Source organism: Oncorhynchus masou, unplaced genomic scaffold (assembly GCF_036934945.1).
Source record: "Oncorhynchus masou masou isolate Uvic2021 unplaced genomic scaffold, UVic_Omas_1.1 unplaced_scaffold_1089, whole genome shotgun sequence".
Classification (NCBI taxonomy): Eukaryota; Metazoa; Chordata; class Actinopteri; order Salmoniformes; family Salmonidae; genus Oncorhynchus; species Oncorhynchus masou.
Genome location: NW_027000607.1, coordinates 15,725 through 28,695, shown reverse-complemented (window position 1 = coordinate 28,695; position 12,971 = coordinate 15,725). Strand labels below are relative to the sequence as shown.

The 12,971-nt window shown below is 41.6% G+C and overlaps 1 protein-coding gene across 1 annotated transcript in view; it reads left to right on the top strand.

The window, feature by feature from the left end:
* Positions 1–8,439, top strand: part of LOC135529087 (lipopolysaccharide-induced tumor necrosis factor-alpha factor homolog) — a 39,251-nt gene extending 30,812 nt beyond the window's left edge. Inside the window, exons 9-12 of the mRNA XM_064957992.1 lie at positions 2,647–2,843; positions 4,434–4,506; positions 6,973–7,116; positions 7,314–8,439. Coding sequence (XP_064814064.1) covers positions 2,663–2,843; positions 4,434–4,506; positions 6,973–7,116; positions 7,314–7,419 — 504 coding nt within the window. The 5' untranslated portion in view covers positions 2,647–2,662 and the 3' untranslated portion in view covers positions 7,420–8,439. The remainder of the gene's footprint in view (positions 1–2,646; positions 2,844–4,433; positions 4,507–6,972; positions 7,117–7,313) is intronic.
* Positions 8,440–12,971: the final 4,532 nt, after the last annotated feature.

Here is a 12,971-nt window from a genome sequence, read left to right as displayed (position 1 = left end):
ATTGCAGGTGAAAACCTGAGGAAAATCCAACTGGGAAGTGCTGTTATTTTGAAACCTCTCTGTTCCATTGCATGCCTTCCCTCCATTTAAAGGGATATCAACCAGATTCCTTTGCCTATGGATTCCACATGGTGTGAACAATCTTTACACAGTTTCAGGCTTTCTTTCTGAAAAATGAGAGAGAATGATCACATCGCGTCAGTGCATAGCTGGGTGTCCCCAGAGTTTTGCATGCACCAACAGCTTGGAGCAGACCTTTTCTCTCTCTCCTATTGAAAAAGCTAAAGTCCGGTTGAAATATTATCGATTTTTATTTTATTGTAAAAACAACCTGAGGATTGATTATAAAAAACGTTTGACATGTTTCTACGAACTTTACGGATACTATTTGGAATTTTCGTCTGCCCGTCGTGACCTGCACGAGCCTGTGGATTACTGAACAAAATGAGTCAACCAAATGGAAGTTTTTGGATATAAAAATAAACCTTATGGAACAAAACTAACATTTATTGTGTAACTGGGAGTCTCGTGAGTGCAAACATCCGAAGATCATCGGATGATCTTAAACAATTAATTTGATTGGTCACGAAAGTCAGAAATCTACTTTGCTGTTTAATGTTTTGTCTGCTGAGAGAGCTGTCCTAACATAAACGCTTGGATAGCTTTCGCTGTAAAGGTTTTTTGAAATCTTACACGCCAGGTGGATTAACAAGCTAAGCTCTGTTTTGGTATATTGCACCTGTGATTTCATGAAAATTTAATATTTTTAGTAGTTTTAATTTTAATTTGGCGCTCTGCAATTCAGCAGATAATGACAAATGATCCCGCTAAAGGGATGGGTGTGCCAGGATTTTTAAGGTCTTGATGGTTGCTAGGCAGTGGTCATTACTACATTCGTCCTTTCTGAACTTTGCGAGGCATGTCACTTCATCCATCTTCGCAAAGCCCACCACCATATGCACTGTTTCTTAATAACCACAACTGGATGGATCCATAAAGAATTACTTTGGGAATAAATATCACTGAATGACCAAAATATTTGAATGAAAGTAGGCTAATGCAATTGAAGGCATCAAATTGTTGCTTACTGAAACTCCCAAAGTCATCCAATTGTTATAATACATTTTATTGAAGCAATAGCCTGCTGCGTGTGGTCAACAACTTCAGTGCCGTTTCGGGCTGCTCTGAGAAAAGTGGGAACTGGTCTTAATAATTCAATTAATGTCACATTTATTTCCCTTTCACTGAGTCTCCGTTTGGATATTGGTTATAGGCCACAGCTAGGTTGTAGAAATGTTAGCTACGTTGAGGTGAGTGCTGCTCATGATCATCTTGTCAAGTTGGCTCATTTATTGCCCATGATCAGAACATTTTGCCAACATGCTTAACAAATAGATTATTTTCCTCTTCAGTCGCTTAGTAGCCTAGACCTACTACTGACAAAACCTTTGAAGACAAGTCAATGTGATTTTGTTTCACTGAATCTGTGTGTATATTTGGTTCATACTCTGGCTGGGCAAATAAGTGAAGGTGGTATAGCTTATCTATTTGTTTTCTCATCTATCTGATCTTTAATTACATGTTACTTTTTCCTTATTCTTATCTGTATTTTTTTTAAACTGTATTGTTGGTTAGGGGCTCGTAAGTAAGCATTTCACTAAGGTTGTATTCGGCGCATGTGACTAATACTATTTGATTTGATTATCACTGATCAGAACCATTTGGCATGCAATAATGTAGCCTAAATTAAGTACATGATTTTGCTCGATCACCTATAGACAACTCCAAAAACCTGCAGAGGTTGAAAGAGAGATGAAATGTGGATATATGACAGTGGTTCCACATGTTCCCCTGATGCAAGCTGTGTGGGAAAAATATTATTTGTATTTTATTCCATTATATTCTTAGCCTACCATAACATATGTATATGTGTGTGTGTGTTTAACAAACAAAATAACTTTTGATTTCATGTAGCCTATACGCTCAAAATAAATTATTTTTATTAGTCTTATGTTTCATAGGACTTCTTAAACATTGTCAGATTTATTTTTATTTACTTTTTACCCCTTTTCTCCCCGATTTCGTGGTATCCAATTGGTAGTTACAGTATTTTCTCATCGCTGTAACTCTTGTACAGACTTGGGAGAGGCGAAGGTCAAGAGCCGTGCGTCCTCTGAAACACAACCCAACCAAGCCGCACTGCTTCTTGACACAATGCCCACTTAACCCGGAAGCCAGCTGCACCAATGTGTCGGAGGAAACAGTACACCTGGCGACCATGTCCGCCACAGGAGTCACTAGTGTGGAAGGGGACAAGGACATCCCTGCCAGTCAAACCCTCACGACGGTGGGCCAATTGTATGCCACCCCATGGGTCTCCCGGTCTCAGCCGGCTGCGACAGAGCCTGGTCTCTAACCCAGAATCTCTAGTGGCTCAGCTAGCACTGTGATGCAGTGCCTTAGACCACTGCACCACTCAGGAGCCCAGACAGATTTTTCTTTCTGTAGGGTATCAGTGTGTCTTTTTTTTTTTTTTTTACTATTCATGTTTGTATTTTATTGTGGACCCCAGAAAGAGTAGCTGATACTTCTGCAAAAGCTAATGGGGATACGAATAAATAAACACAACAGTTTCCCTCATTGCAGGTAGAGATCAGTCGAGATGGAGAAAGGTTATCCCGGGGATGGTACTTCTGCCCCTCACCCAGGACCTCCCATGGCCTATGGGGGGATAGCCACGGGCCAGGGCCCTCAGCCAGGCTTGTACCCCCAGCCCCAAGGCGGATACCCTGCCTCCCCTGGTCCTCCACAACCAGGGTTCCAGCCTGGTCCCTACCAGGGAGGTGAGTGTCTACTGGTTCATATTGTACTTTAGAAGGCTGGATTTATTGCATGTTCTATGTGTGAGAACCAAGCATTTTCACATGAGTTTTTGCAACAAAAAAATACCTCTAGCTTAGAATGTTTGTTTCTATATTTTTTTCTTCTTCACCATTATCAACTTCATGTTAAAGATGACAGGACACACAACAAACTCTTTTAAAATACACATTTGGGTCTATGGAGATGAATTGAACGTTCTCTGCCCCTTGTGGCAACTACTGTAGATATGATACAATCAGCCCAAGCCAAGTGAGAACACACAACAACAGCTTGGTTGGCGGTTGTCTGTATGTCTGTCTCTCCTGCTCTTTGGCTACACTGGTGGAGAATGGAGGCATTGGAAAGTCCCCTATTTCTTCAGTTCTCCCAAACCATTCAAGCACTTAAAGTATGAACATACTGTTTCAAAAGTTCTCAGTGTTCTTTCCCCTCCTTTGAATCATATAGATTGTGTTTTGGATTACAGCACAGCAAACACTTACCTCCTTCAAGTACTATTTTGCAACACCACTTTGGAAACACTCCCCTTCAATGTCAATAATGTGTGGTGCCAGATATGTGTGGAAAAACACTCAAACACCTACGCACACAAACCGTGACCCTTATATGTAGCTATGCACATTCTAGTTATTTATCACAGTACATGCTCTTATCCAGACATATGTAAACAAGCTCTTATCCAGACATATGTAAACAAGCTCTTATCCAGACATATGTAAACAAGCTCTTATCAAGGGAAGAACATGGGGTGGAATCCATTGGAACTGGAAATGGGGTGGAATCCATTGGAACTGGAAATGGGGTGGAATCCATTGGAACTGGAAATGGGGTGGAATCCATTGGAACTGGAAATGGGGTGGAATCCATTGGAACTGGAAATGGGGTGGAATCCATTGGAACTGGAAATGGGGTGGAATCCATTGGAACTGGAAATGGGGTGGAACCCATTGGAACTGGAAATGGGGTGGAACCCATTGGAACTGGAAATGGGGTGGAATCCATTGGAACTGGAAATGGGGTGGAATCCATTGGAACTGGAAATGGGGTGGAACCCATTGGAACTGGAAATGGGGTGGAACCCATTGGAACTGGAAATGGGGTGGAATCCATTGGAACTGGAAATGGGGTGGAACCCATTGGAACTGGAAATGAATTTCACTGGGGGTGAATTTTGTTGATGATATGGTGCAACTATCTGAATCAGTTTGCCCCCAGACCCCCCTTTGTGGGTTAACCCAGTTAAAATTATAGTTTAGCAATCTTACATATTTAGAACATTTTTTTCCTTACCTTGAAAGGAGTCTGAGCAAGCAACCTTCAACAAGACTGCTTTCGAGGTAAGAAAACAATATAAATAAATATAAATATAAATAAATAAAGGCAAACAGCTATGTAAAACTGTAAAACTCCCTTAAATGTAAAACTCCCTTTAATCAAGTCCATTTCCACCACTAGGTACAATCTTATTCCACAGTACGTGGTGGTATAGTAATAACATGTTCATTGCATTGTGACCACATTGTGATTGGGATCTTACTCTCCTATTCAAGGTCCCCAAGCAGGTGTGTACACACCTCCACCACAGTACACCTCTGGACCAGGTGGACCGGTGCCAGTCGGTGAGTTGATACTTCCACCACACACAGAGTGATGTACAGCTAACCTTGTGGGGACACAAAATTCAGTCCCACTAAAAATCCTATTTTCCCTAACCTTAACTCTGAACCCTAACCTTAACCCCAAACGTAAACCTAGCTATTAACCCTGACCCTAAAACTAACCCTAGCGCCTAACCCTAAACCTAATTCTTACCCTAACACTAATTCTAACATGAACACTAAACCCCCTAGAAATAGCATTTGACCTTGAGGGGACTAACAAAATGTCCCCAGTTGGTCACATTTTGGTTTGTTTACTATACTTGTGGGGACTACACACACACACACACACACCACACACAACATAATCAAAGGAGTCAATGCAAGCTAAATAAGGAACTTACTCGAAGAGTAACCCAAATGCATGAGATGACATGTTTGAACACAACTTGTGACCTGAATATAATTATTGCCCCGGAATTGACCCAAACTGCCCCCTCCAACAATAGCTGTACATAGTTCAGACTGAAACAGTATCGTTTTGTCCTGTTGCCCGCCACAGTGCATTCATATGAAAATGTGAACATATTCAGTCTCTCTGTGGGGGCAGTCTGAGCAGTGCCTGCTTGTACAGGAAGGTCCTGGACAGGAGAGGTGGGCGGGAACATGAACTCATAGCATTTTCCGGAATGAGAAAGGAAAGGGAGATACTGGAAAAAAAACTCCCAGAATATCTATGAACTGTATCCAAAGCTGCTATGAGAAACTAAGGGATATGATGTTATATAATGTCTCAGTCAGAGCTAGTCTGAAAAACCAGGGGATATGAAGTTACAATGTCTCAGTCGGAGCAACTCTGGGGATTTGAAGTTAAATAATGTCTCAGTCAGAGCTACTCCAGGAAACCAGGGGATTTGAAGTTAAATGAGGTCTCAGTCAGAGCTACTCCAGGAAAGCAGGGGATTTGAAGTTAAATGAGTTAAATGTCTCAGTCAGAGGGATTACTCCAGGAAACCAGGGGATTTGAAGTTAAATGAGGTCTCAGTCAGAGCTACTCCAGGAAAGCAGGGGATTTGAAGTTAAATGAGGTCTCAGTCAGAGCTACTCCAGGAAAGCAGGGGATATGATGTTGCATAATGCAAAGTTCAGAAAGCAAAATCTGTGCATCCATTCATAAGACAGCCAGTTAATGTTTCCATCCATGTTTTGGACGAGGCTTTTCCTCTCTGACTTGTATCCCAAGTCAAGTCCTATTCCCTTTATAGTGGGCCTATGGGTCCTGGTCAAAACTAGTGCTCTATATAGGGTACAGAGTGCCATTTGAGACACAGACTCTCTCACCCATTTGGGTTGTGACCCTTCTCTAACACTGTTATTGTGCTGTGCCAGAGAGGTGCCAGCCAATCATGGTTGATTTGATTTGGAGGCACTCTAAAATGTGTAGCAGACTGGTGGGAATGAATGGTCTCTGATCCTGGATCAGCTTTCCTTCCTCAGCTCTCAGGCAGACTCGACTAGCATTGGCCCCAGATGTGCATTCTACAACGCCATTGCTGTAATTGTCACAATGAGCACAAATAGGTCTGCGACCAGGTTAATATTCTACATTAAACTGGTTCAAAGGAAATAACCTTATCTGCTGTGGAGAACTGTTTAGCAGAACAAAACGATGCCTGATTAAATATGTAGTCTTTAGAAAGGGAAGGTTATTTGAATCTCTTTGAGATACTCTTCCGGAAGTGCAATTCAACTGTTTGTGTGTGTGCACGTGCACTTGCGCATGTGTGTAGAACGTTTATAAAGCGCAGTTGTACTCAGCAGACCACCAGGTGTCAGCATTGACTTTCACATTTATTTCTGCCTTTCTAGATAAGGGAAATTTAAGTTGTATTCATGATCCACTAAACAGTTCCTTTTACATTACTCTCTTCAATTACGCTACAATCCGTGTCACATCGGTGCCCCTTTTAAAGTTGTAAAGAAGGATGGAGGAAAGTGCGAGACAAATGACATGGGAAGAGGCAAGAAAAGAAAGATGGACAGAAGAAGAAAAACATAAAAGATTGGGAAATGTTGAGAAAAATAATGAAAAAATGGATCTTGGTGGGGGACTTGGTTACCTTGACTCTCCTTAGTGACCCATGTAATAATGTCTCCTAACATTGTCTCTCATCACTGACCCATGTAATAATGTCTCCTAACATTGTCTCTCCTCACTGACCCCTGTAATAATGTCTCCTAACATTCTCTCTCCTCACTGATCCATGTAATAATGTCTCCTAACCTTGTCTCTCTCTGTGACCTATGTAGTAATGTCTCCTAACATTGTCTCTCCTCACTGACCCATGTAATGTCTCCTAACTTTCTCTAACCTTAGTGACCCATGTAATAATGTCTCCTAACCTTGTATCTCTCTCTCTCTTTCTCCTCAGTGACCCTTGTAATAATGTCTCCTAAACTTGTGTGTGTTTCTCTCTCTCTCTCTCCTTAGTGACCCGGTAATAATGACTCCTAGCCTGAAGGAGGTCGGAGGTTCGACCATGTGTCCCCACTGCCAGCAGCACGTGGTCACCAAGACAGAGACCAACCCTGGCCTGCTCACCTGGCTCATCTGTGGTGGCCTCTTCATTGTTGGGTGAGAGAAAACCATTCTGTAATGCTATGCTGTAGTATAGCTGTGTATATGACCGATTGTTGGGTAGGAAACCATTGCACCACACAAGTGTTAGCCCTCTCAACTAAAGCCTATAGACATACCTTTAATTGGTGCATTATGGAATAGGGTATCATTTTGACAGAGAGAATTAATTAACTCCACTGTTTACCCTCTAGGTGCTGGCCATGCTGCGCCATCCCTTTCTGTGTAGACTCATGTAAAGACGTGAATCACACCTGTCCCAACTGCAATAATAACATCTATGTCTACAAACGCATGTGATATTAATTTGACCTGACTGTACTACCTTTATCTGAAGGACTGGGACATGGCACTTCAATCAAATCAACATTTCTGTTAATGTATGAGGTTCGTATTCACTAGGGCATGTGATGTTGGAAAATGTTTTACAACGAAGAAACAAAAACGAATTCTTATTGGACAAGTCCAGATAGTCCCTCCCTTTTTCAGTCCATTTTCTTCCATTTGGTGCCTAATGAATACAACCCAGGGGTAGCCAAAAGGGTTATGTCTATCCTATATAGTCCCTGAGCAGGTGGTGAGCTTCCCTCAGCTCCACAAAATACTACATAATATATGCCATTTAGCAGATGCTTTTATCCATTTTTGTATGAGTTGTCCTAGCGGAAATTCAAGCCCACAAGTGCCAAGCTCCATCAGGTCCCTGGCCAGACTTGACCCTTGAAGTGACTACCAAAGAGAATCCTGATACCAAAGACTGGTAGTAGCTGCGCTATAGCTGTTTCACTGTAGTTCTGTACTCCTCTGAAGTCCATGAAAGTAAAGGAACTTCTAAACCACTCTACTTATTGTAATATTGTTACATTGAGATGTATATATCACCCTCACTTCTTATTGTAATATTGTTACATTGAGATGTATATATCACCATCACTTCTTATTGTAATATTGTTACATTGAGATGTATATATCACCCTCACTTCTTATTGTAATATTGTAACATTGAGATGTATCTATCACCATCACTTCTTATTGTAATATTGTTACATTGAGATGTATATATCACCCTCACTTCTTATTGTAATATTGTTACATTGAGATGGTTTTGTTATTACACTCTTGCAGTTGTTCCCTCACCGATCCGTTCTCTTTTTTTCCTCTGAACGTTCTACTACTCATTTGTCATAAAATACCATTGTCAATAATTACAATGGATCTTATGGATCTTATAATTACAAGGAATCTAATGGATCTTATCTTACCTTTCCACTTCCTGTCTAGTTGCTCTGTAAAGCTCTGATTAAAGTTGTCTGTATTGAAGAGATGACTCAGCATTTTTTATTATGAACAGATTGGATGCCTGAGCAGACTGCCAATAGTTATTTGTCATCCATAAACTGTGACTACTTCAAAACTCACTGGTTTCACAGCTACAGTGTTAGAACTTTATCTCACCAGGGTTGCGTCCCAATTACAGTGGGGCAAAAAAGTATTTAGTCAGCCACCAATTGTGCAAGTTCTCCCACTTAAAGATGAGAGGCCTGTAATTTTCATCAAAGGTACACTTCAACTATGACAGACAAAATGAGAAAAAAAATCCAGAAAATCACTTTTTAGGATTTTTTTATGAATTTATTTGCAAATTATGGTGGAAAATAAGTATTTGGTCAATAACAAAAGTTTATCTCAATACTTTGTTATATACCCTTTGTTGGCAATGACAGAGGTCAAATGTGCTCTGTAAGTATGTTAAGGTTTTCACACACTGTTGCTGCTCTAGAGCAGTGATGTTTTGGGGCTGTTGCTGGGCAACATGGACTTTCAACACCCTCCAAAGATTTTCTATGGGGTTGAGATCTGGATACTGGCTAGGCCACTCCAGAACCTTGAAATGCTTCCTACGAAGCCACTCCTTCGTTGCCCGGACGGTGTGTTTGGGATCATTGTCATGCTGAAAGACCCAGACACGTTTCATCTTTAATGCCCTTGTTGATGGAAGGTGGTTTTCACTCAATCTCACGATACATGGCCCCATTCATTCTTTCCTTTACACGGATCAGTCGTCCTGGTCCCTTTGCAGACAAACAGCCCCATATCATGATGTTTCCACTCCCATGCTTCACAATAGGTATGGTGTTCTTTGGATGCAACTCAGTATTCTTTGTCCTCCAAATACGACAAGTTGAGTTTTTACCAAAAAGTTATATTTTGGTTTCATCTGACATTCTCCCAATCTTCTTCTGGATCATCCAAATGCTCTCTAGCAAACTTCAGACGGGCCTGGACATGTACTGGCTTAAGCAGGGGGACACGTCTGGTACTGCAGGATTTGAGTCCCTGGCGGTGTAGTGTGTTACTGTCAGGACCCGGTTGCGAACCTGGGTCTCCGGAGTGAGAAACAGTCACTTAACCAACTGAGCCACGAATAGTCAGCAGAACCCATAAGATGAGGCAGTCACAGCAGTACTTAAGACGGTGTATTTAATAAAGTAAAAAGGAGAAGTCCTTCAATACAAAAAATGGCAAATCCAAAAGGTGGTAGGAATAGCACAAAAAAGCCTCAAGAGATACTCGAAAACAAAAACAGAATTCCACAAGAGCATCCACCGGAATCGACAAGAATACACAGAACACTAGGGCTGGGTGCTAACATACAAACACAGAGCACAGAACTGAGGGAAACTAAGGGTTGAAATACAATCAGGGGAAACGAGGCACAGGTGCAAATAATAATGGGGAACAAGGAAAAAAACAAAGTCAAAAAGCACAATGGGGGCATCTAGTGACCAAAACCCGGAACAACCCTGGCCAAATCCTGACAGTTACTGATGGTAGGCTTTGTTACTTTGGTCCCAGCTCTCTGCAGGTCATTCACTAGGCCCCCCCGTGTGGTTCTGGGATTTTTGCTAACCGTTCTTGTGATCATTTTGACACTATGGGGTGAGATCTTGCGTGGAGCCCCAGATCGAGGGAGATCATCAGTGGTCTTGTATGTCTTCCATTTCCTAATAATTGCTCCCACAGTTGATTTCTTCAAACCAAGCTGCTTACCTATTGCAGATTGTCTTCCCAGCCTGGTGCAGGTCTACAATTTTGTTTATGGTGTCCTTTGACAGCTCCTTGGTCTTGGCCATAATGGAGTTTGGAGTGTGACTGAGGTTGTGGACAGGTGTCTTTTATACTGATAACAAGTTCAAACGGGTGCCATTAATACAGGTAACGAGTGGAGGGCAGAGGAGCCTCTTCAAGAAGTTACAGGTCTGTGAGAGCCAGAAATCTTGATGGTTTGTAGGTGACCAAATACTTGTTTTCCACCATAATTTGCAAATAAATTCATAAAAAATCCTACAATGTGATTTTTCTGGATTTTTTTCCTCAATTTGTCTGTCATAGTTGAAGCGTACCTATGATGAAAATTACAGGCCTCTCTCATCTTTAAGTGGGAGAACTTCCACAATTGGTGGCTGACTAAATACTTTTTTTGACCCACTGTATCTCTTTTTTTACAAAGTGTGTACTTGTTCATTTCTCTTCATGGATTTGAGAGGAAATGACTTGTTCTTTCTCTAGCCCATGGACACAACAGGAAGAAGATGTGATTATTGGAACACTCCAATTCCTGTAAAACTCATTGTATAAATTTCCTGCAACAGCCCATCAACTTTCTGTAACTAACATTTCATCTGTCCAGACCAGTAACACAATTGAGAAATTGTCCCTGTTGGGCTAGATAGAGGAAATTAAACTGAGACACAGTTGACGTCTGATAGAATAAGTGCTCTTCACGAGTTTAAGTGAGTTTTCAAGTTGCAATTCAATGACATACTTGATAATTGCTCCTGATAACTGAATGCTCCAGTTTAGTGCACACTCATGAAAGACAATTGCTCTTCAACAATTGGAAAGGGTCACACAGGGAATGAGGGAGAGATGAATACAGCAGGTTAGATGTTTGCTTCTAGAAACTCCAGTGTGCTGTTCAAAACACTCAAGTCCTTTGTTTGTGCTTTGTTCAACATGCCCGGACATGAACAGTACGGTAATTTGATGCTGACATATTCAGTTGAGCTGACTACCTCAAATGTTCTACTGCTTGAGTTCCTGCACCTCTTATTAGCTCAACAGTATTGTGGAGTTCCTGCACCTCTTATTAGCTCAACAGTATTGTGGAGTTCCTGCACCTCTTATTAGCTCAACAGTATTGTGGAGTTCCTGCACCTCTTATTAGCTCAACAGTATTGTGGTGTTCCTGCACCTCTTATTAGCTCAACAGTATTGTGTGGCTCCTGCACCTCTTATTAGCTCAACAGTATTGTGGTGTTCCTGCACCTCTTATTAGCTCAACAGTATTGTGGTGCTCCTGCACCTCTTATTAGCTCTACAGTATTGTGTAGCTCCTGCACCTCTTATTAGCTCTACAGTATTGTGGCGCTCCTGCACCTCTTATTAGCTCAACAGTATTGTGGTGCTCCTGCACCTCTTATTAGCTCAACAGTATTGTGGTGCTCCTGCACCTCTTATTAGCTCAACAGTATTGTGGTGCTCCTGCACCTCTTATTAGCTCAACAGTATTGTGGAGTTCCTGCACCTCTTATTAGCTCTACAGTATTGTGGAGCTCCTGCACCTCTTATTAGCTCAACAGTATTGTGGTTATTAGCTCAACAGCTCCTGCACCTCTTATTAGCTCAACAGTATTGTGGTGTTCCTGCACCTCTTATTAGCTCTACAGTATTGTGGAGTTCCTGCACCTCTTATTAGCTCAACAGTATTGTGGTGCTCCTGCACCTCTTATTAGCTCAACAGTATTGTGGTGCTCCTGCACCTCTTATTAGCTCTACAGTATTGTGGTGTTCCTGCACCTCTTATTAGCTCTACAGTATTGTGGAGTTCCTGCACCTCTTATTAGCTCAACAGTATTGTGGTGCTCCTGCACCTCTTATTAGCTCAACAGTATTGTGGAGCTCCTGCACCTCTTATTAGCTCAACAGTATTGTGGAGCTCCTGCACCTCTTATTAGCTCAACAGTATTGTGGTGCTCCTGCACCTCTTATTAGCTCAACAGTATTGTGGTGCTCCTGCACCTCTTATTAGCTCAACAGTATTGTGGAGCTCCTGCACCTCTTATTAGCTCAACAGTATTGTGGCGCTCCTGCACCTCAATGTAAATAGAACTGGCAACTATTCCTGTCTATTCCTGTCAAGTCAAGCACAGTGAGAATAATGGGTTGTATTCATTAGTACATTCTTGAAATAAAAGTTGTCACTTAGAACCTAACAGGATTATTCGGCTGTCCACACAAAGCCTTTGAAGAACCCTTATTGGTTCCATATAAAATCACTTTTGGTTCCATGAAGAACCCTTTCCACAGTGGGAAAAAGGTTCTAACTGAAACCAAAAAGGGTTTTACCTGGATCCCAAAAGGATTCTCCTATGGGGACATCTGAAACCCTTTTGGAACCCTTTTTCCCTAAGAGTGTACATACCATAGCAAAATGTTTTTTAATGAAAATTAAAGTTTCCCATTTTGGGCCACTTGCCTCCGTTTGGTTCCTAGTGAATACACCCACAGTGAAACTGTAGTTCCAACATGCCAGTAGAGGGCACTCAGCCTTACTGAATTGGCTGTTCTCTACAAAGTCTTGAGGAACAGACTACAATCACTTCTCTGCAAAACATGAGTGATTCAAACTACTGAATGCCATTAGTGACGTCTTCCTTGTGACATTTTTATCATTTTACGAACATTGGGAACATTGGTTTTTAGAGGAGTTTACGAATTTGGTTAACATCTTAGGGCTGCAATCCCGTTAACGGGATCGATATGACAACAGCCAGTGAAAGTGCAGGGCG